The sequence below is a fragment of the Athene noctua genome, chromosome 1 (assembly GCF_965140245.1).
Source record: "Athene noctua chromosome 1, bAthNoc1.hap1.1, whole genome shotgun sequence".
NCBI lineage: Eukaryota > Metazoa > Chordata > Aves > Strigiformes > Strigidae > Athene > Athene noctua.
This window is the reverse complement of record NC_134037.1, coordinates 2931660-2950941: the sequence shown is the minus strand read 5'-3', so window position 1 is coordinate 2950941 and position 19282 is coordinate 2931660. Positions and strand designations below refer to the sequence as shown.

Genomic DNA, 19282 nt, shown 5'->3' with positions numbered 1-19282 from the left:
ATTCCCTCGTAGGGCTGCTCAAACCCGTCTCAGAACAAAGCAGGCACCGAATCAGGCTTTGAAATTCAACTGCTTCTATTCAAGAAACTAGCGGCGTAATTACACTCTGCGGGTGCCTGTCTCCTCCCTCCCTGGCCCCGCCAGCGCTGGGTGAACCCCCCCAGTCCCCTCCTAGGCCGGGCTTTGCACCTCCCTTCCATCAAGCAACAGCAAAGTGACCACAGCGTGCACGGGGCAGCGTCCGGACGAGCGTGAGCCCCACCCCTGCTGCGGGGAGGGACCGGGCACAGTTAAAAATATAAATGTCAATCTGTACTCTTATATATATTTATATATCTGAAATACACAATATCAGCTCCTCCTTTTTCTTCCCCGAGTCAAAGGCGACCCTGAGCTCTCCGTCTCCCCCATCTAACTATGGCGGTTTGGGACGAGGATGAACTTGGTACGAACTAACGGCGAACCCCGGGGCGCTCCCGGTTTGCAGCTCCTCGGCACGCAGGAGAGAGGCGGCGTCTTCCCAACCGGCCCTGAGTTTGATCTCCAAGCGCCGCGGCCAACGTCGCCACCGGAACGTCCCGGTGATGCGGCCGCCGGCGCGGTGAAACCCGGGGAAAGGCCCCGTGCCCCGCGGGTTGGGGGCGGGGGGGGCTGCCAGCTTGCGTGAAGGGTCTCTCCCTCCTGCTCGGGCCGCGGGTGCGTGATGGAGCGAACCCCCTCAACCTCTGGGAGCTCGGAAAGGGTCGCGCGCAGGGGTTGGTTGCTCAAAAGTTTGGTTTCGGATCCGGAGCGCGGTGGGATGGACGGCGTCGGCGCCGGGGGGTGGTGGCGGGGGGTGACGCTGGACCCTCATGAGTTGTCCACCACCTGATGGGGCAGGGTGACGGAGGAGCCGTTCACAAAGGAGCCCTGCTTCTCCCGGCCCTTGAGGAAGAAGGTAAGCAGCTCCCCTTTGCCCTTGACGTAGATGGCTCCCCGGCGCACGAAGCGGAAGCCGTACTCCTTCAGGATGAGGTGGGTCTCCTCCACCACCTGTGGGGACAAGTGGGAGGCTGGAGGGAGGGGGGTGGTCCATGGGGAGAAGGGACCCCCCCACACACACACACCATGTGCTGTTTGGACAACAGGTCTACCCACCCCATCATCTTGGGGTTCCCTTTGCCCCGGCCCCTCAACCAGTTCCCAGCAGCACTTTTCCCCACTCCCACCCAGAGCTTGGGGTCTTTGCAGGCTGCAGCCCCCCCCTCCATGACACACCAATTTCTGTCCCCCCACCTGTATGTTCCCCATCACACCGGTAGACTCCATCCTGCTGGCCACGTTCACCGTGTTGCCCCAGATGTCGTAGTGCGGCTTGCGGGCACCGATGACACCCGCCAGCACGGCCCCCTTGTTCATACCTGTGTGAAACATGGGGGTGAGCCTCAGCCTCAGCGCCAGGCCCCGAGGGAATGGCCTCAAGCTGCCCAGGGCAGGGTCAGGCTGGCTCTGAGGAAGGATTTCTGTGCAGAAGGGGCTGTTGGGCGTTGGAATGGGCTGCCCAGGGCAGGGGGGAGTCCCCGGGATCCCTGGAGGGGTTGAAGAGTCGGGCTGAGCCAGCGCTGAGGGATCTGGGGGAGTTGGGAACGGTCAGGGGGAGGGTCATGGTTGGGCTGGGGGAGCTGCAGGGGCTTTTCCAACCCAGATGGTTCTGGGATTCTGAGATGGGGTGGCGGGGGAGTTAGATGTCACCCAGTGACGCGGACAGCACATCCTGGGCTGCAGGAGAGTCTGTCCCAGGGGATGTGAAGGGACAATGAGGTGTCCCCCACCCAGCCCTGTTGCTGAGCCAGTGTGTCCCCCCCCCATGGGAAAGGAGGGACAGGGGACACCAAGGCGCAGCCCGCCCCGTGCTGCCGGACTTGCCTATGCGGAGCATGAAGTTGTTGAAGGACTGGTAATTGATGTTCATCAGCGTCACCTTCATGGCTAAAGCAAAGTCAGCCAGGTCAGCCAAGTGCTGCCAGCGCTCCTTATCCGAGAGACTCTCCTTCTGCAAGGATCAGCGCGCGTCAGGCCTGCCCACCCCCTTGCCCGCTGTCTCCCCCCACCACAGGGACCCCTCACCTTGGCGCTGTAGCCGTTGGCGTTGGCATCGGGGGTCACTCCAGAGGCCGCCATGTAGGTGCTGCCGATGGTTTTGATTTTGGTGATGCACCGGAATTGGGGTTCATCCAGGAGCTGAGCCGTGGAGACAAGACCCCCTCAGGCATCCCCGGGGCCATGGCAGGTCCTTCTGTCCCCAGAGGTCTGGCCAAGGCCCGCGCCATCCCCGTGGCCGCCTCTATCCCGACTCACCGCGTCAAAGTCGGAGATGATCTCGTTGAGGAACCGCAGGCACTCGATGCCCCCGTTGTTGATGCTCTCCTCCGTGTAGAAGTCGGCAAAGTTGGGGAGGGAGGCAAACATGACACCGATCTCATCGTAGGACTGGCTGTAGAGCTCCTGGGGACGGGATGGGATGGTGGCCGTGAGCTGGGGACATGCCCACGGAGGACACTGGCACCTCTGGCAAACCCAAACCCTCCCGGGAAGCCACCTTCCCTTGGCACGGGTGAAAAAAAACCCCGAGGGTCCTCTGCAACCTCACCTTGCACCACCAAGACGTCATCTTCATCCAACCAAAGCTGCTGAGCCAGAGCCTATGGCAAAGCCTCCGGATCTGGAGCCTGCCCACCCCCTCCAAAATGGGGGCAAATACCCGCTCCTGGGTGCTCCTCACCTCGTCCCGCTTCTTGGAGCCCAGGAAGTGCCGGGCCACGTGCTCGGGCAGCATGTTGGTGACCAGGGCCTCGTTCCAGCGCCGCATCTCATAGACCCGCTCCTTCTGGTCGTGGACATCAATCTTCCAGAGGAAGAGGGTCCTGGCCAGCTTCTCCACCTGTGGAGGTGGGGGCAAGGATATGGCTGCACCCCCAGTACCCACCCCACCCATGGGTCCCCTCCAGCTCTGGGAACATCTCAGCCACTGTGGGGCCAGTCTGGGCTTGGGGACAGCCTGGAAGAAGGTTCAGGGACAAGGTGAAGCCTTAACTGGGGACATAAGACCTGCTCTGAGGGGCAAACAGGACCCTTGCAGGGCCAGCATGGGCCTTAGGGCCACCACGTTGCTGCCCACCCCTAACCACGGGGGCAAGACAGGGGTGTTCTGCACTGGGGTGGTCCTGGAGAGCCCTTGGGTGGGCTTCCTTGGAGAAGAGCTGGAGATGTCAACACTTGGGGACAAATCCTGCTGCCTTAGAGCGTGCAAGAAATAAGGGGCTGAGGGTGAAGATGCAGGGGGGCAGGATTGACACTGCTTCACTGGGAACACACTGTCCTGCAGGATTACACAGTAAAGAGAGACATTAGACTGGCCTCCCAGGACTTAAAGGTGGGGAGGGGCTCAGGATCAAGGGTGTAGGAATAGGGTGAGGGGTGATGGTTTTAAACAGAAAGAGGGGAGATTTAGGTTAGATCTAAAGAAATTCTTCCCTGGGGGGGGGGTGGGGGGGTGAGGCCCTGGCACAGGCTGCCCAGAGAAGCTGTGGCTGCCCCCTCCCTGGAAGGGCTCAAGGCCAGGTTGGACGGGGCTTTGGGCAACCTGGGCTGGTGGAAGGTGGCCCTGCCCGGGGCAGGGGGTGGCACTGGATGATCTTCAACATCCCTTGTGACCCAAACCATTCTGTGATTCCCGGGGTGGGGGGATGAGTCACTCACATGGCGAGAGAAGTAGTAGAAGCTGAGCATCACGATGAAGATCATGGCCGTCATGGAGTACTTGGAGGGGACCAGTGAGGACCTGCTGGCAAAGGGGGTGAGGGGTGGGTGGGTGGGGGGGCACGGCCATGCCCCTCACCCCATGCCCACCCCCCTGCCACCCCTTACGTGCTTTGCTGGCCGCGGCGGCGGTCATACTGGTCAAAGATGTGCTCCCAGGCGTAGATGTTGACGGCACCAGTGGCCCCAGTGATCAGCACCATGAGGGTCAGCTTGACCATGTGGCTGACCTGCACCAGCATGATGGTGGCCACCAAGGCCAGCAGGGCAATGTAGCTGTAGTACTTGGGCTGCTCCCCGCAGCCACCTGGCCATGGTGGCCCTGCTGTCCCATTGCCCATCCCACCGTGGTCTTGCCGACAGCTGAGCTGGGGGCATGAGAGCAGGGTGAGGAGGGGGACGTGGGGACAGGTGCACCTCTCCGTGGGCTGCACGGCCACCCAAGGTGACACAGTGCTTTCACAGAATCATCTCGGCTGGGAAAGCCCTTGCACCTCCAGTCCCACCATGACCCTCCCCCTGACCGTTCCCAACTCCCCCAGATCCCTCAGCGCTGGCTCAGCCCGACTCTTCAACCCCTCCAGGGATCCCGGGGACTCCCCCCTGCCCTGGGCAGCCCATTCCAACGCCCAACAGCCCCTTCTGCACAGAAATCCTTCCTCAGAGCCAGCCTGACCCTGCCCTGGGCAGCTTGAGGCCATTCCCTCGGGGCCTGGCGCTGGGGCCTTGGCTCCAGAGACTCATCCCCCCTCTCTGCCCCCTCCTGGCAGGGAGTTGCAGAGGGCCAGGAGGTCTCCCCTCAGCCTCCTCTGCTCCAGACTGAACCCCCCCAGTTCCCCCAGCCGCTCCCCAGCAGACCTGTGCTCCAGACCCTGCCCCAGCTCCGTTGCCCTTCTCTGGCCACGCTCGAGTCATTCAATGGCCTTTTTGGGGTGAGGGGCCCAAAACTGAACCCAGGAATCGAGGGGCGGCCTCCCCAGTGCCGAGCCCAGGGCTCAGATCCCTTCCCTGTCCCTGCTGGCCACACCAGTGCTGACACAAGCCAGGATGCCGTTGCCCTCCTTGGCCCCCTGGGCACACTCTGGCTCATTCTCACCCCCCCCAGCCCCTCTCTGACCGGCAGCTCTCCAGCCACTCCTCCCCAGGCCCGTAGCCCTGCTGGGGGTTGTTGTGGCCCAAGGGCAGCCCCTGGCATTTGCCCTCAGTGAAACTCCCCCAGTGGGGCTCAGCCCCTCGCTCAGCCTGTCCAGGTCTCTCTGCAGCCTCCCTACCCTCGAGCAGACCAACACTCCCACCCAACTGGGTGTCATCTGCAAACTGACTGCGGGGGCACTCGATCCCCTCGTCTAGATCATCAGTGAAGATGTTAAACCAGAGTGGCCCCAATAACCCAGCCCTGGGGGACACCACTCATGACCAGCCGCCAACCAGACTTGCAGAGCAGGAGGAGGACACCCAACCTAAATTCCCCCCTCTACAGTGCAGCCCTGCTAATTGCTTCAATGATTGGCCGTGCACAGGGTTGTGCGCAACCACGGGCTGCTGGGAGGGAGGCTGGAGCAGGCCTAGCCCCGCTGGCACCCAGGCTGGTTGCTCACCATGTCCACGATGTCGGCCATGGTGACGATAATGATGGCGGCCATGGCCCAGGTGTTGCGTGCCCAGCGGGTCCTGTCGATCCAGGTGGAGAAGGCCACGAGCTTTTTGGGGAAGACCTGCGGGAAGAGGAAGGTGATGGTGGGGTTCACCCAGGCAGGACACGGTGGTGGGACATCACGGTGTCCCATCACCGTGAGTGCTGAGCCCGTCCCGTCTCACCCGGGGGAAGATGGCAGCCAATGAGCAGAGGGTGAGGATGAGCAGCAGGATCTCCCCTACCACAAAGGTCACATAGTTGGCTACCAACCTGCCAAAAAGGCCGAGACTGGTTTGAGGCCTAGCGTGGCTTGGGGCCACCCATCCCCACCACCTCCCTGCCTTACCAGGGGTCGATGAAGACCTCCACCATGGCGGTGAAGAAGAGGACAACGCAGGAGCAGCTGAAGGCGGCCCCGCTCTGCTTCTCCTTCTCCACCGAGTAGCGCGTCTCCATCTCGGGGTCAATGAAGCGCATGGAGAGCCGGAAGGTGCTCTTCCCCTTCAGCCTGCCAGTAACACCGCCCGTCAGCGCCCGGTGGCACCGGGGCCAGGCCGAGCCGTGCCGGGCCACGCCGCTGGCCGGGGTCACTCACGCCTGGACTGACTCGCGTTCCAACAAGGCTTCGTTGAGCAGCTTGTTGAGCTCTTGCTCGTTCTGGGAGGCGTCGATCACCCGCTCGGCCAGGTCCCGCAGCCGCAGCCGGCGCCGAGGGTTGGGGAAGGAGGGGTTCACCGCCTGCGCCCGCACAGCCAAGGCATCAGCAAAGCCCACGCCGGCACCGGCAGGATGTTCAACCACCCCGCTATGGGTACCAGCAGCCCCCCCCCCAAAATGCAGGGAAGCTGCTGGAAGGGGGATGCTCTGCACGGGCTGTACCTCTCCATCCTCCTCCCCGCTCTCCAGGGCGCCCCTCACCCTGGCCTCGGGCTCCTCAGGCTCCTCGGGGCTGGCGCAGGCCAGGCTGAGGCTGCCGTTGCGCTCCTTGGTGTTGACCAACGGCGGGGAACCACCATGGGACGAGGTCAGCGACAGCTTCTGCAAGGTGAAAGGTGGTGGGGTGTCCACCCCAGCCCGTCCACGTCCCCCGCCAAAGCCTGGCGTGCCACGGCACCGCCACCACTCACCACCCCGTTGATGCCGTTGCGTAGGGGCTGCTTGGGGACCACGACGAGGTAGGTGACGATGCCCTTCTCCTTCAGGTACTCGCAGCGTGAGCCACCTTCACCCGGCTCCACCTCGAACTCACCCTTCAGGCAATCCATGGTGCTCTGCGAGATGTGCACCCGCCTGCCGGCACCGGGCGCCACAGGGTCACCCTTGGGTGTGCGGGGGGCACCCTGTTCCCCACCTGCCCCCCTGGAGATGCTCACCCGGGGATGCCCCCCGCCTCCATCTTGTTGGCCACAGTGACGTCGGTGGACCACACGTCGTACTGCCAGCGCTTCTGGCCCAGCACGCCCCCCAGCACCGTCCCGCTGTGCACCCCCACACGCATGTCCACCGCCGTCTTGGTCTTCTCCCGCACGTAGCTGAGGGAGAGGGGGAGAAGATGGGGATGATACGGGGGTGACCCCCTCCCAACCCAGCCCCACTTCGTCCCTGTGAGGAACCGAGGGAGTTAATGCCTCAAACATTCGTCAAGGACAAACTGTGGCCTTTGTGGTTGGTCTAAGGAATGAATTCTCTGCCCAGGGAAGCGCAGAGTGTATCGAAGGGTGCGCGGCTCCGCTCCCTTTTGCCAAATTCCCTAGATGAGCCTCAACGTGGGGGAGACGTAGACTGAGTAAAACCATTTGTTTGGGTCAAGGCCTACACTTTAATTTGTGACCGTAGCCTTGGAGAAGAGCTCAGAGATGGATCAGAGAGAAAAATCACCCAGCACCAGATGGAGCCAGTGGCTGGATAACTGCCCAGGAAACAAAAACTGAGGAAAGAGTAAAGGTGGGGGGGAGATCGTGACGCCAACACAACTGACCAAAGGGTTAACGCACCCCACTGCCCCCAGACACACACAGAACCCACACTCCACCTTTTCCCCACCTCTCATGCAAATGAGTTCATGGAATACCTGCCTCTCCTCGTCTAGTATGCAAATCAGCCAATAAGATGAATTTAAAAAGGCGACAAAAAACGTTGCTGGGTGTGCACCCCCCCCCCCCCAAGATTATGGGACCTGAGACAACGCTGGAACCTGGGGTGGGGATCCCGATTCTTTGACTCTTTCTCCCTCTTCCTTTTCTTTCCTTTCTTTTCTTTCTTACAGATTTATCCATAAGAGACCACATCATTTACAGTCCTTTTCCAAGTTTAAGTTGTTTCTACCACAAGTAACACATTTTAACCAGTTGTTTGGTACCATTTCATCTTCATTTAACCTGAGGGGACCACAAAACCTTCATGACTCCCTGGGCTCCCAGTCCAGGTCGTTAACAACCCCACAGCCCACTCCCATGCCGAGCACCCCATCATTATCACTCCCCCTTATTTCAGTGTATTTTGCAGAGGCCGGACCCCCAAAGCCCCCGGGCTATACCCCAGCACCCCCTGCCCCCCCCAGCACCCTCCCCTCTGAGGAGAAAACCCTTACGAAATGGCCTCCACCATGGCCAGCCCCATCATGATGGAGCAGACGGCGTGGTCCTCCCGGTACTCGGGCAGCCCACAGATGCAGTAGTAGCAGTCGCCCAGGATCTTGATGCGCAGCTGGTGGTATTTCTGGCGGGGGTGAACAGTGTCAGCTCCCCCCAATCAACTGAGACCCCCCCTTACCACACCCATCCCCCTCCCAGGCTGACCTTGACCCTCCCAGAGATCTCCCGTGCCTGGCAGAGATAAATAATTGGATTTTCCATTCCCACCCTGCCTCCAGCTGCACCCCAGCTAGGGGGGGGAAGCCCCCCCCCCCCTTCCCAGCTCTATTTTTGCAACAGGGCAGGGCCTGTCCAGCAACCCAGAGCATTAATATTTTAACCTCTTCATCCCCATCCCGGGAGGCAGCTTTTGGTGAGGGTGAGGTGGTGGCTGAGACCTGCCCTGCTCATTACATGCCAGGGGGTGGGCTGTGGTGAGGGGGGAGCACTCACGGCTGCCAGCTTGTCGAAGCGGGCGAAAAGCTCATTGAGGAGCTTCACCAGCTCCTGGGCGCTGCAGGACGAGGAGAGCTGGGTGAAGCCCACGATGTCTGCGAAGAGGATGCTGCGGGGAGCAATGGCGAGAGGCTCAGCCCCGGGGCCCCCCCACTCCGGGATCGCCCTTCCCCACTCTCCTTTTTCACCAGGAAAAGGCTATTTTGGGACAGGGCTAAAAATGATGCTTGGCAAAGCATGGCTGGAGCAAAAAAGGGGCCCCAAGCCACGGTCTGACTGGTCGCTTTAGCTGCAAACCACCCCAATTTCTCCCCTATTTTCTAGCCAGGGCTGCAAAATACACATTTCTGAAAAAAAAAAAAAAAAAAAAAAAGAAGAAAAATTAGGTGGGTTTTTTTTCCCTAGACAGCAAAAGGATGGTCCTACCTGACGTTCTCGTGGCGGTACATGTACATGGTGTTGAACTGCTGCATCTCCTTCTGGCTCGGGTCCTTCTTCATGTCCTTCAGCATCTCGTCAGCCACGTGCTTGGGCAGGATGGAGAGCATGAGGCGCTCCTGCGGACGGGCACCCAAGGCAGTTGGCCACCGTGACGCCAAGACGGCGCCGAGCGCAAGCGACGCGCGGCGCAAACCCTCCGGCCAAACGCACGGTGCGAATGCACGGCCTGGAAAAACGTCTGGTGCAAATGCGGAGTCTAAATGCACGGGGCAGAGGCACAGTGCAAATAAATACGCAGTCTAAACTCACCGTGCAAGTGCGTGATGCAAACGCACGGTTTAAATGCAGGGTGCAAACACACGGCGTAAATGCGCAGCCTAAACGTGTGGTGTAAGTAAATACACAGTCTAAACCCACGGTGCAAATAAATACACAGTCTAAATGCACAGTTTAAACGCAGGGTGCAAATACACGGTGCAAATGCACAGTCTAAACCCCTGGTGCAAGTAAATACACAGTCTAAACTCATGGTGTAAATAAATACACAGTCTAAATGCACAGTGCAACTGCAGAGTCCAAGTCCACGGTACCAATAAATAGTTTAAATGCACGGTGCAAATGCACAGTCTAAATACAGGGTGTAAATGCACGGTGCAAATAAATACACAGCCTAAATGCACCGTGCAACTGCGGAGTGCAAGCATGTGATGCAAATGCCCGGTTTAAATGCAGGGTGCAAATAAATACACAGGCTAAACGCACAGTTTAAACGCAGGGTGCAAATACACGGTGTAAATGCCCGGTCTAAACCCCTGGTGCAACTAAATAAACTGTGTAAATGCACGGTGCAAATAAATACACCGTCTAAATGCACGGTGCAACTGCAGAGCACAAGTCCACAGTACAAATAAACAGTTTAAATGCCCAGTCTAAATACAGGGTGTAAATGCACGGTGCAAATAAATACACAGTCTAAACGCACGGTTTAAATGCAGGGTGCAAATACACGGTGCAAATGCACAGTCTAAACCCCTGGTGCAAGTAAATACACAGTCTAAATGCACGGTGTAAGTGCAGAGTGCAAGGGCGCGATGCAAATGCACAGTTTAAATACATGGTGCAAATAACTACACAGTACAAATACACAGTTTGAATGCACGGTGCAAATGCACAGTCTAAATACAGGGTGTAAATGAACGGTGCAAATAAATACAGTCTAAATGCACCGTGCAACTGCGGAGTGCAACTACACAGAGCAAATGCCCGGTTTAAATGCAGGGTGCAAATAAATACACAGGCTAAACGCACGGTGCAAATACACGGTGTAAATGCCCGGTCTAAACCCACGGTGCAAGTAAACACAGCCTAAACTCGCAGTGCCAAGTAAATACACAGTCTAAATCGCACTGAGTTGCACAGAGTGCAGCTACACAGTGCAAATGCCCAGTTTAAACTCGCGGTGCCGACACACAATGCAAAGACACGGTGCAAACTCATGGTACAGATGCACAGTGCAAACACACGGTGCAAATGCACAGTAGGAATCCCCCGTGCAAATGCACCATCCAAACACACGCTGCAAATACACGGGGACAGAGCAAACAAGGGACAAAGCCAAGTTCCTGGGCCCTGGCTGCTGGAACTGGCCATGCCCAAGGAGCCGGGGCCCAGCCAGGCCTTTAGCCATGGGTGAAACAGGAGCTTTTCCTCCAGGAAGGGAGAGTAAACTGGGAGGGGGGTGTCCAAGGCACCCTGGGAGCTGGGAGCCATCCCCCAACTCCAAACCTGCACCCACAAGTAGCAGGGATGCACCCACGGGTGGGAGAGATGCACCCATGGGTGGCAGGTCCCCCTTGGTGATGCTCTGCTCTGCCAACCACTGCTTTTACCATTTTTCCTCCCTATTTTACAAGTTCTCATCAAGATTTTTACAAGTGGGAAGAAATCCCAGTCAGGGGAGGATGATGGGGGGTGGCAGTTTTGGGGCACTGCAGCCACCAGCTGCCCTGTCCCCAGCACCGTGGAAGGAGGAACAGTGCCACACACTTATTTGGACACTGACTGATGAGCTGCAAAACGGCTTGTGCACCCTAGATCCCTTCTGCAGGCACCATATGGAGCCCAGCCCCTCACTGGGAGCTTGAGAGTCACATCTGGGTTGGAAAAGCCCCTGAAGCTCCCCCAGCCCAAACATGACCCTCCCCCTGACCGTTCCCAACTCCCCCAGATCCCTCAGCGCTGGCTCAGCCCGACTCTTCAACCCCTCCAGGGATCCCGGGGACTCCCCCCTGCCCTGGGCAGCCCATTCCAACGCCCAACAGCCCCTTCTGCACAGAAATCCTTCCTCAGAGCCAGCCTGACCCTGCCCTGGGCAGCTTGAGGCCATTCCCTCGGGGCCTGGCGCTGGGGCCTTGGCTCCAGAGACTCATCCCCCCTCTCTGCCCCCTCCTGGCAGGGAGTTTTCAGAGGGCCAGGAGGTCTCCCCTCAGCCTCCTCTGCTCCAGACTAAACAAGAGGAGTCAAACCACAATGGGTTGGCCAAGCTTTTATCAGACCAACCAACCCTGGGACACGGTGCTGGGAGTGACCTCGGGGTCTGCACCAACGTCCCCCAAGGTCCCTGAGAGATCCCCCAGGGTGTCCTGCACCACGGGTGGGTCGGGGCTGGGTGGATGGACCGGGGTTAAACCACACCAAGCAGGATTTATCAGTTTTAAAGCATGGTGGGTATCCCATATCCACGTGTAACTCTCAACCAAGGTCCCCCAGGAGGATCAAGCCCACTTGGGGACATCACACCCATTGCTGTCCCCACTGGCCCTGCAGCCCCGGAGCAGGGATAAATCTTCCCGGCTGTGTGTGGGGATTAGCGCTAAATGTAACTCACTCAGTTAATGAAGCGGGTTTTCTCCCGGGATGGGGGGGTTCTGTGCGCAGCCGCAGCAGGGCTGTTGCTGGAGGAACAGCACCGTGTCCCCATCCCCATTCCTGTCCCTGAGGGCTGCTGGCAGGGAGGTGTGAGGGGGCTCCCCGGCTCCTCTCGGCTCTGTTAACCTTAGCTCTGCCCGCGGGGCTGCCGGTTCAGCCACCACCCGTGGCCTGGAGGGAGGAGGGACGGATCCGGCTGCCAGCATCACTCCCTGCCCCGTGCCCCAACCCTGTCCTAGGCCACTCGACCTCACGCAAGCAGCCTTTCCTGCAAGATCACAGGCTATTTTTAGCTCAATTCCCTAAGAAAACAGAGCTCACGTGACAATAATCCCCATGTCCCTTCTTACACCCCTCCGAAGCCACGAGCTGGGGCCTCAAAGGCAGTTTCCCTCAGAGCATCCCCCAGACCCAGCATTTGGCCCCATCACCCAAACCCCTCCCTGGACCTAACCCCTTATTAGACATCAGAGCATCCACCCAGGTTTCACAGCAAAGAGGACACCGGTGGCGCTGGCCCTGCCACGTGTCTCTTGTTGCCATTGGGAGCAAATTGCTGGCAGCGGATCAACCAGATAAGAGATGGGAGATGGGGAGAGAGGCCTCAGATAAGGCGCTAAAATTAGCCCAGCTCATGGCCGGACGGTGGCTGGAGACAAGAGGGCTCTGAAACAGCCGGCTGGCACCACGACCACCAGTCCCCACCCTGCTCGTTCCTCTTGCTGGGCCACCCCGGCAAGGTGCCAGCACAGCCATGGGCGTGGGGCTCTGCCACGCTGGGCATCGCTCATGGGCTGAGTAAGAGTGGCTGGCTTCACCCCGGCAGGGCCCTGCAGGACCAGCATGTGGGTGGCTGCGGGCTTGACAGGGACCTGCGGGGTGTGGGGATGGGGACCTGCCATGGGGTGGTGTGGGACAGGACTTGGGGACACGGACATGCTGCGTGGCTGTGCCCAATGACAGGGACATGCTGAGTGGTCCCGCCTGGGGAGAGGGACCTGCTGTGTGGCCCTGCTTGGGGACGGGGAAGTGCTGTGTGGCCGTGCATCGGGACAGGGACCTGCTGGGTGACCATGTTGAGGGATGGGGACCTGCTGTGTGGTTGTGCTTGGGGACAGGGACCTGCTGTGTGGCCCTGCCTGGGGATGGGGACCTGCTGTGTGGCCATGCATGGGGACAGGGACCTGCTGAGTGACCATGTTGAGGGATGGGGACCTGCTGTGTGGTTTTGATTGGGGACAGGGACCTGCTGTGTGGCCCCGCCTGGGGATGGGGACCTGCCATGTGGCCGTGCCTGGGGACAGGCACCTGCCCTGTTGTTGTACCTGGGGACCGGGACCTGCTGCGTGGCTGTGCCCAATGACAGGGACATGCTGTGTGGCCGTGCCTGGGGACAGGGACCCGCTGTGTGGCCCATGTTCAGGGACAGGGACCTGCCCTGTTGTTGTGCTTGGGGACAGGGACGTGCTGTGTGGCCGTGTTCAGGAATGGGGACCTCCTGTGCGGCTGTGCCGGGGACCTGCCACGTGGCCGCTCATGGGGATGGGGACAGCTTGGTTGTGGCCATGGCAGGAGCTGGGAGGCCCTGGAAGAGGACGGTCACACAGATTGTCCCCAAATTGGGCATGGGGTGCAAAACCACAAACGCATTTCCCACATCAGGTCCCCCCGTCCCCATCATCACCCACCACACCTCCACCCCATGCAAGATGCAGGCTGGAGGTGGCTTAGCCATGTCCCAAAGCCACACCAGTGTCACATCGCCGTCCCCTGCCCTGTCCCCAAGCTGTCCCCTCGGCCCAGCCAGGTCTCCTACCTGCTGCTGGCTCTGCTCCTCCAGGTTGAGCTTGACCTCGAGGGACTGGCGGGCTTCGAGGAAGGCTTTGCGGTGCTTGCGGTCGGCCATGTAGTAGGACATGGTGCCCACCGTGATGGCACAAAGGTAGATGGCAACGTTGGACAGGATCTTTGGGGACAGAGAAAAGGAGATGGGGGTGAGCTGAGCTGTTCGGAAGCCTGTGTGTGCCCCGGGGACAGCACTGGTGTCACTGTAAGTCGTTGTTTGGGCAGCAGAGCCTGGTCGGTGAGAGTGAAAAAAATATTCAAATGCTGGAGGAGGACATAAAATACACCGTGGGGAGAAATTATCAAAGCACGGCCACCGTTAACTGCTGGGGGGACTCAGGAGACTGTGACGGTGGCTCTGCAGAAGGAGTTCAGCCGGGGATCACTCCCTGAGCATCCCAGGAGAACTCGTGGTTCCCGTGGGCTGATGCTGCTTCATTAAAACTTGCAGAGATGTTTTGGAAAAAAGCAGCAGGTTGGCAGGGGCTGGGTGCAGCCCCGGGGGAAGGCGCTGCTGAAGGCGAGTGGCTCTTGGTGGCTCACGTACCATCCTATCCCCCCACCCCTGCCATGGGAACTGTGCAGAAAAAGTTAATGAAAACATGGTTAAACTGTAAAATTGTGTATTTACTCATGCTCCTGCTCCTTTAAGTCCCTCTCAACGGCCAAAAATATGGGTGCGAGCCTGCAGCATCGGAGATGGATGCTCCTGGGTGCTGCTGGCTGTGACAACCCACCCCATTTTCTTTGGGGTTTTGAGGGGCCGTGGCACAGAGGCCCCGTCCTGAAGGCTGGGCCTGTCCTACCCCTGTCCCCATGGGTTGGACCTCAAGTCCCCACAGCCCAGGAGGGGACAGAGCGGGTTTGCAGATGGGAGTGAAGAACCCTCTGTGGAAAATATGACTGATGAGGGAAAGTTGAAAGAATTTGGTTTGTTTAGTCTAGAAAGGGGAAGAGCGACGGGGAGGATGTGATAACAGGCTCCAGCTATGCCGAAGGGGCGATGGGGACACAGAGATGTCCTCCCACTCCATGGGTTATGTCACAACCAGCGTGGAGGAGGCAGCGGGAAGAGCATGGAGCCATTCCCAGGCTTGTCTCCATCAGGGATGTGCCACCGCGCTCAACATCCTTCTCCTGATCCCCAACTCCCCGGCACCGACCTCATTCCCTCCCGGGTCTCGCACAGCCCAGCTCTGTCAGAGGAAAACCCTAACGTGACCCCGCTCCCTGGGTGTCCTTGTCATCAGAGTTTTACCACCCAACAGCATCGAGCCCTGAGCAGCCCAGTCTCACCACATGGAGACAGGGAGGAGCTGCCAGCCAATTCCCTTCCACGCAGAGAGGGAAACTGAGGCACGGAGGAAACAGGAGCCCTGGCACTGGGGGTTTGGATGTTTGGTGCAGCACTGTGCTGGGGCTGATAAAATGATTTGCAGCAAGGAAACTTTTTTTTTTGGGGGGGGGGGTGGGGGGGGGAAAGAGCTGGTGCCCCAGGGCTGGATCCTGCCCCACCGCTGCAGCTGGGGATCCCCGGGAAGCCCCCGCACCCACGGCGCAGCAGACGGCGAGTGAGGAGCTGTCTGGAGGTGGGCGCAGAGAAGAAACCCCCAAAACAAGCAGCCACTTGCTATTTTTAACCCAGCCTCTTGGGTTGTCATGACAACGGGCCACTCTACCGGGGTTGGATGGGCATGGGGCAGCTTGGCACAGCTCGGCACGACGGGACCCCTTCGCCTGGCACCGCCTGGCACCGAGCATCTTCCTCCCCCAGCATGTGCCCACGTGCCTTGAGCTGCAAAACACCTCCCGGCACCCTAAACACCACGGGGAAAGCCCCGACATGGAGGAGCCCCCGCTCCCAGCATGGTCACCGGTTATTATCTGCACTCAGTAATTTGGTGAGAGCAACACACGTGCAGGAGCGGGCATGGCTGGTGGACCGAGCCTCATCCCTCCTTCCCCTCCATATCCTGCAGGAAAGGTCCCACTGGGATGCACCGGGACCATCCAAACCAGGCCTGGGTCATCAGCTGAGCCCGGGGGATGCTCCGCAGCTGGATTGTGCACAACCACAGCAGATACGGCCTCAAACGCCACCAAATCCCGACCCTCTGCCACGATCCAGCCTTCGGGCTCCTCCGTGACAGCTGGCAGCGGGGCAGAAGCTGCCAGCAACACTCCCGAACCCCCCTCCGGGCTGCACCAGCCCTGCTCAAGCGACATCCTCCACCTCATCCTATTAATAGCAGTGCCCTCCGGGAGCCGCGCTGCCGGCTATAATAATAAAGCATATGATGTTTATTTCTGGACATAATGTTCCTCCTTTTGCAGCAGGCAGAGGCTGAGGCATGCCGCGTTGCCAAGGTTTTACCAGCCCCGGACTCTTCGTGCCACGGCAATGATTAACGCGGCGGCGGCGCATGCCTGATGCCGGCCGGGGAGGGGGGATACCCATGTGCCCCCTTGTCTCCTGTTTTCCAGGGCTGGTGGCAGCAAGAGGGGTTTTTTTTTGGCTTTGGATGGGCTACATGCAGCATTTGCACCCCAAAACCTGGGAAAGTCACTGTTGCGCTGGGATTTTTCCCACCGGCGCGGTGTCTCCAGCCGGGCATCGCTGGGAGGGCACCCGCAGTGCCACCCCAGCACCCGGCCTCCTCCAGAAAACAGCCCCAAAAGTGCTTTTCTATGCAAAACCCCGTGTGATACCAGGAAATGTCCCATGCTGGGGGACCAGCCTCAAACCACACACCCCAGAGACAGAAAAAACACTATCTTTGGGTTTTCTGGAGAACGGGCTCCATTTTCCAAACTCCCACAGACTCAGCACTCCCAAAACCTCTCCAAAAGTGAATAAATTGCTCCCCGTCTCCCTTCCTATTTAGGCTGGGAGCTGCCGGAGGTCTCTCAGGACCTGCCCCAGAGCATCCCAAATTCCTGTAGCATCCTCCCACAGAGCCCACACCATCGTGGGGCAGAGCAGATGCTTCCAGCACACAAGTTTTCAGCTCTGGTTTTTTGTGTTGGTTTTTTTTTTTCCCCATCCCAGCTATGGAAAGGCTCCCCAGATTGATGGGTGCGTGGCTGGACACTGAGGACATCAGTGGGGGGAAAGGGACTCAGCCAAGCTGTGAAATCCACTGATTTAGGGAATAAAACTAGTCTCTAGCTGCTGCTGGTGAGTATTTCCCAGGAAATATTGAGAACCCAGCGGGCCAGGGGCCGCTCTCCCCTCCGACCGTCCCCTCATTTGTTGCGTGCGTGAACGGGTGGCCTGTCCTTAGGGCCACATTTGGGCTCGGGGACGCTGTTTCTCCAGCTTTGCCAGGCAGAAAATCACCCCAAAGTATCCCCAGGCCCTGCGGGGCTGGGTGACGGGCTTCGCCAAGGGACTCAGTTGGGGCCGAGCGGCTGCCCGGCTCCTTCCTCCTGGGAAAGCTCCGGTGGCTGTTTTCGAGCGCGGAAGCTGGGCTCCTGCCATGCTTCTGCTAAAAATGGCCATTTAAGGCCATTTTTAGCCATTTTTGCAACTCAAAAGGAAATCAACACAAGCAAGGCCACCAGGCAGGGTGGATGGGGGAGCCCACAGTCCACCGTGCCTCAGTTTCCCCAGCAGCCCAACTGCAGCCCATGTGTCCACACAGCCCGAGTGGCTCCTGGGGATGGATCCGTTGCTTGCGGGGCCCGATGTGTCCCAGCATGGGTGTGGGCTCCTGCACACCCCAGCACCCCACTCCCCATGTAAGTTGATCCCTGGGTATGTTTTGGGGAGGCCCCTGCTCCCAGAAAACACCGTGATCAGCTTGCAGGGTCCAGATCAAACCTGGGCCAGGGCACAGGGACAGGGATGGACCCCACGGTAACTCATGGAAACCCCAAATGGGGATGATTTGCCCATCACCCCCCACCACCCTGGGGGACCCCACGTCCCCCCCGCCAGTCTCATACCTGTCTCAGCAGCGTGCCCTCATCCAGGGTGTCCTGTTGCTGCTGGGCGACGGTGACACCGAGCACCAGCGTGTGAATGCCGCAGGAGACGGCGGTGATGAGCACGATGGGCGCCAAGCGCAGCGGCAGCGTGATGAAGAAGGAGAACACGAAGAAAGCCTGCCAGCCCACCGTGTCGCTGGCTTCAGGCGAGCGGGAGAAGTTGAGACCCAGGTAGCAGAAGATCTGGGCCAAGATGAGGACCCAGAGGACATAGGGCAGGAACCTGCGGGCCACCCGCTCGGGGAGCAGCCTGTACTTGCAAAGGATGAAGAGCAACACGTGGGCGACCAGCCCGGCCACCGCCACCAGCGCCGGGGCCAGCTTGTCGGCGGCGTAGACCACGGCGCACATGACGAGGACGTAGCAGTCGAAGAGAGCGGCGAAGACCACCAGCACCAGGAGGGTCTCGTGGCGTTGGCGACGGAAATAAGTCTGGTAGAGGTTCTCCAGGGACTCGGGAGCGAAGGTGAGGCGCATGAAACGGGGGAGGCAGAGGCAGGGGCCCGAACTGCGCACCGTCACCTCGTGGGTCCGCCCCACGCCGTGCTCGGGGTCCGACGGCAAGCTCACCGAGTAATCGGCGGAGTACTCGGCCGAGCACTCGGGCTCTGAAAAAGCCCTGTTCCGGGGCATCGCGGCGGCTCTCCCCTCTTCCCACCCCGCAGAAACACGGCGGATTCCCCCGCGCCTCGACGCTCACCGGGGCATCGCCCGCAGCATCCCCGTCTCGCCGGCCGCCGAGGCCTCTCCCCGTCTCCTGCTGCCGGAACCCCAAATCCCGCTGCGTGCCGAGGAGCGGCCGCAGGAGGGAAAGGGGGAGAATTATAAATAACCGCTGGCGCGGCGTGGGGAGGCCGGGAGCCGAGCGAGCCTGCCTCCCCAGCTCCCTGCCAGCTCTCTCCCCGGCCCTTGCGCACTGCCAGGTTGCAACCGAAGCGACGCGGAGCAGAAAGATGTCGCGATGCCTCCCTGCTCCTCCTTCGAGGGCACCCGCTTTGGGGGGCGAACCCCACCGCTTCCTCTCTTCTTCCCCCCTTTTCCAGCTTCTCCGTTCCACGGGGATGGATGGAAAAGGGCCGGGGGGGGCCACCCCGGAGCCCACCGGCTGCCGCAGCCCGGGGAGCGCAGGTGCGGCCCCGCCGCCCGCATCCTCCGGCGGCCTCCGCCTCCCCCCCCCGCTACACCCGGGGCCGCCCGGCCCCGCCGCCCGCTCCGTCTCCCCGGGGCCGGGGGAGCGGCGGAGGCGGCGGCGGCTCCGGCCGCGGGGGCACGGTAGCGGCTTTGGAGGGGGGGGGATGGATGATGAAGGATGGGGTGGGGTGGGGGGGGAGCGGGCAGGGCTTCCCCGGGGCCGGGGGCGGGCACCCACCGCCGGCTGTGCCGGTACCGGTGCGTCTCCGCCTCCCGTAACCCCCTCGGTGCCGGCTGCGCGGAAGGCAGAGGCCGGTTCCCGGGGAGTCGAGGGGCTGGGGTTGCCCCCGCTCGCGGCCTTCCCTCGGACACGGCGCTCGCTCCATCCTCATCCTCATCCTCACCCCCTCCTCTGGCAGCTCGC

At 60.3% G+C, this 19282-nt stretch overlaps 1 protein-coding gene across 5 annotated transcripts; it reads right to left on the bottom strand.

Moving 5' to 3' along the window:
* Window positions 1–313: 313 nt before the first annotated feature.
* Window positions 314–19033, bottom strand: ADCY3 (adenylate cyclase 3). 5 transcript variants are annotated; one of them, XM_074895415.1, is made up of 20 exons: window positions 17686–19033; window positions 13709–13858; window positions 8950–9080; window positions 8521–8632; window positions 8025–8152; window positions 6808–6966; window positions 6544–6724; window positions 6353–6472; window positions 6030–6172; window positions 5781–5942; window positions 5617–5704; window positions 5397–5513; window positions 3911–4166; window positions 3739–3872; window positions 2762–2920; window positions 2338–2484; window positions 2107–2220; window positions 1906–2032; window positions 1276–1400; window positions 314–1032 (listed from the first exon to the last, which is right to left on the bottom strand). In XM_074895415.1, the coding sequence occupies exons 1-20, from the start codon at window positions 18358–18360 to the stop codon at window positions 850–852; spliced, it is 3411 nt and encodes a 1136-aa protein (XP_074751516.1). In that variant the 5' UTR covers window positions 18361–19033; the 3' UTR covers window positions 314–849. The 5 variants fall into 5 exon arrangements, with proteins under 5 accessions (XP_074751516.1, XP_074751513.1, XP_074751514.1 ...); XM_074895412.1 differs by having other exon boundaries at window positions 3739–3823; window positions 3907–4166; window positions 5617–5722; window positions 6314–6472; window positions 6562–6724; XM_074895413.1 differs by having other exon boundaries at window positions 3739–3823; window positions 3907–4166; window positions 6314–6472; window positions 6562–6724.
* Between the last annotated feature and the right edge of the window lie 249 nt (window positions 19034–19282).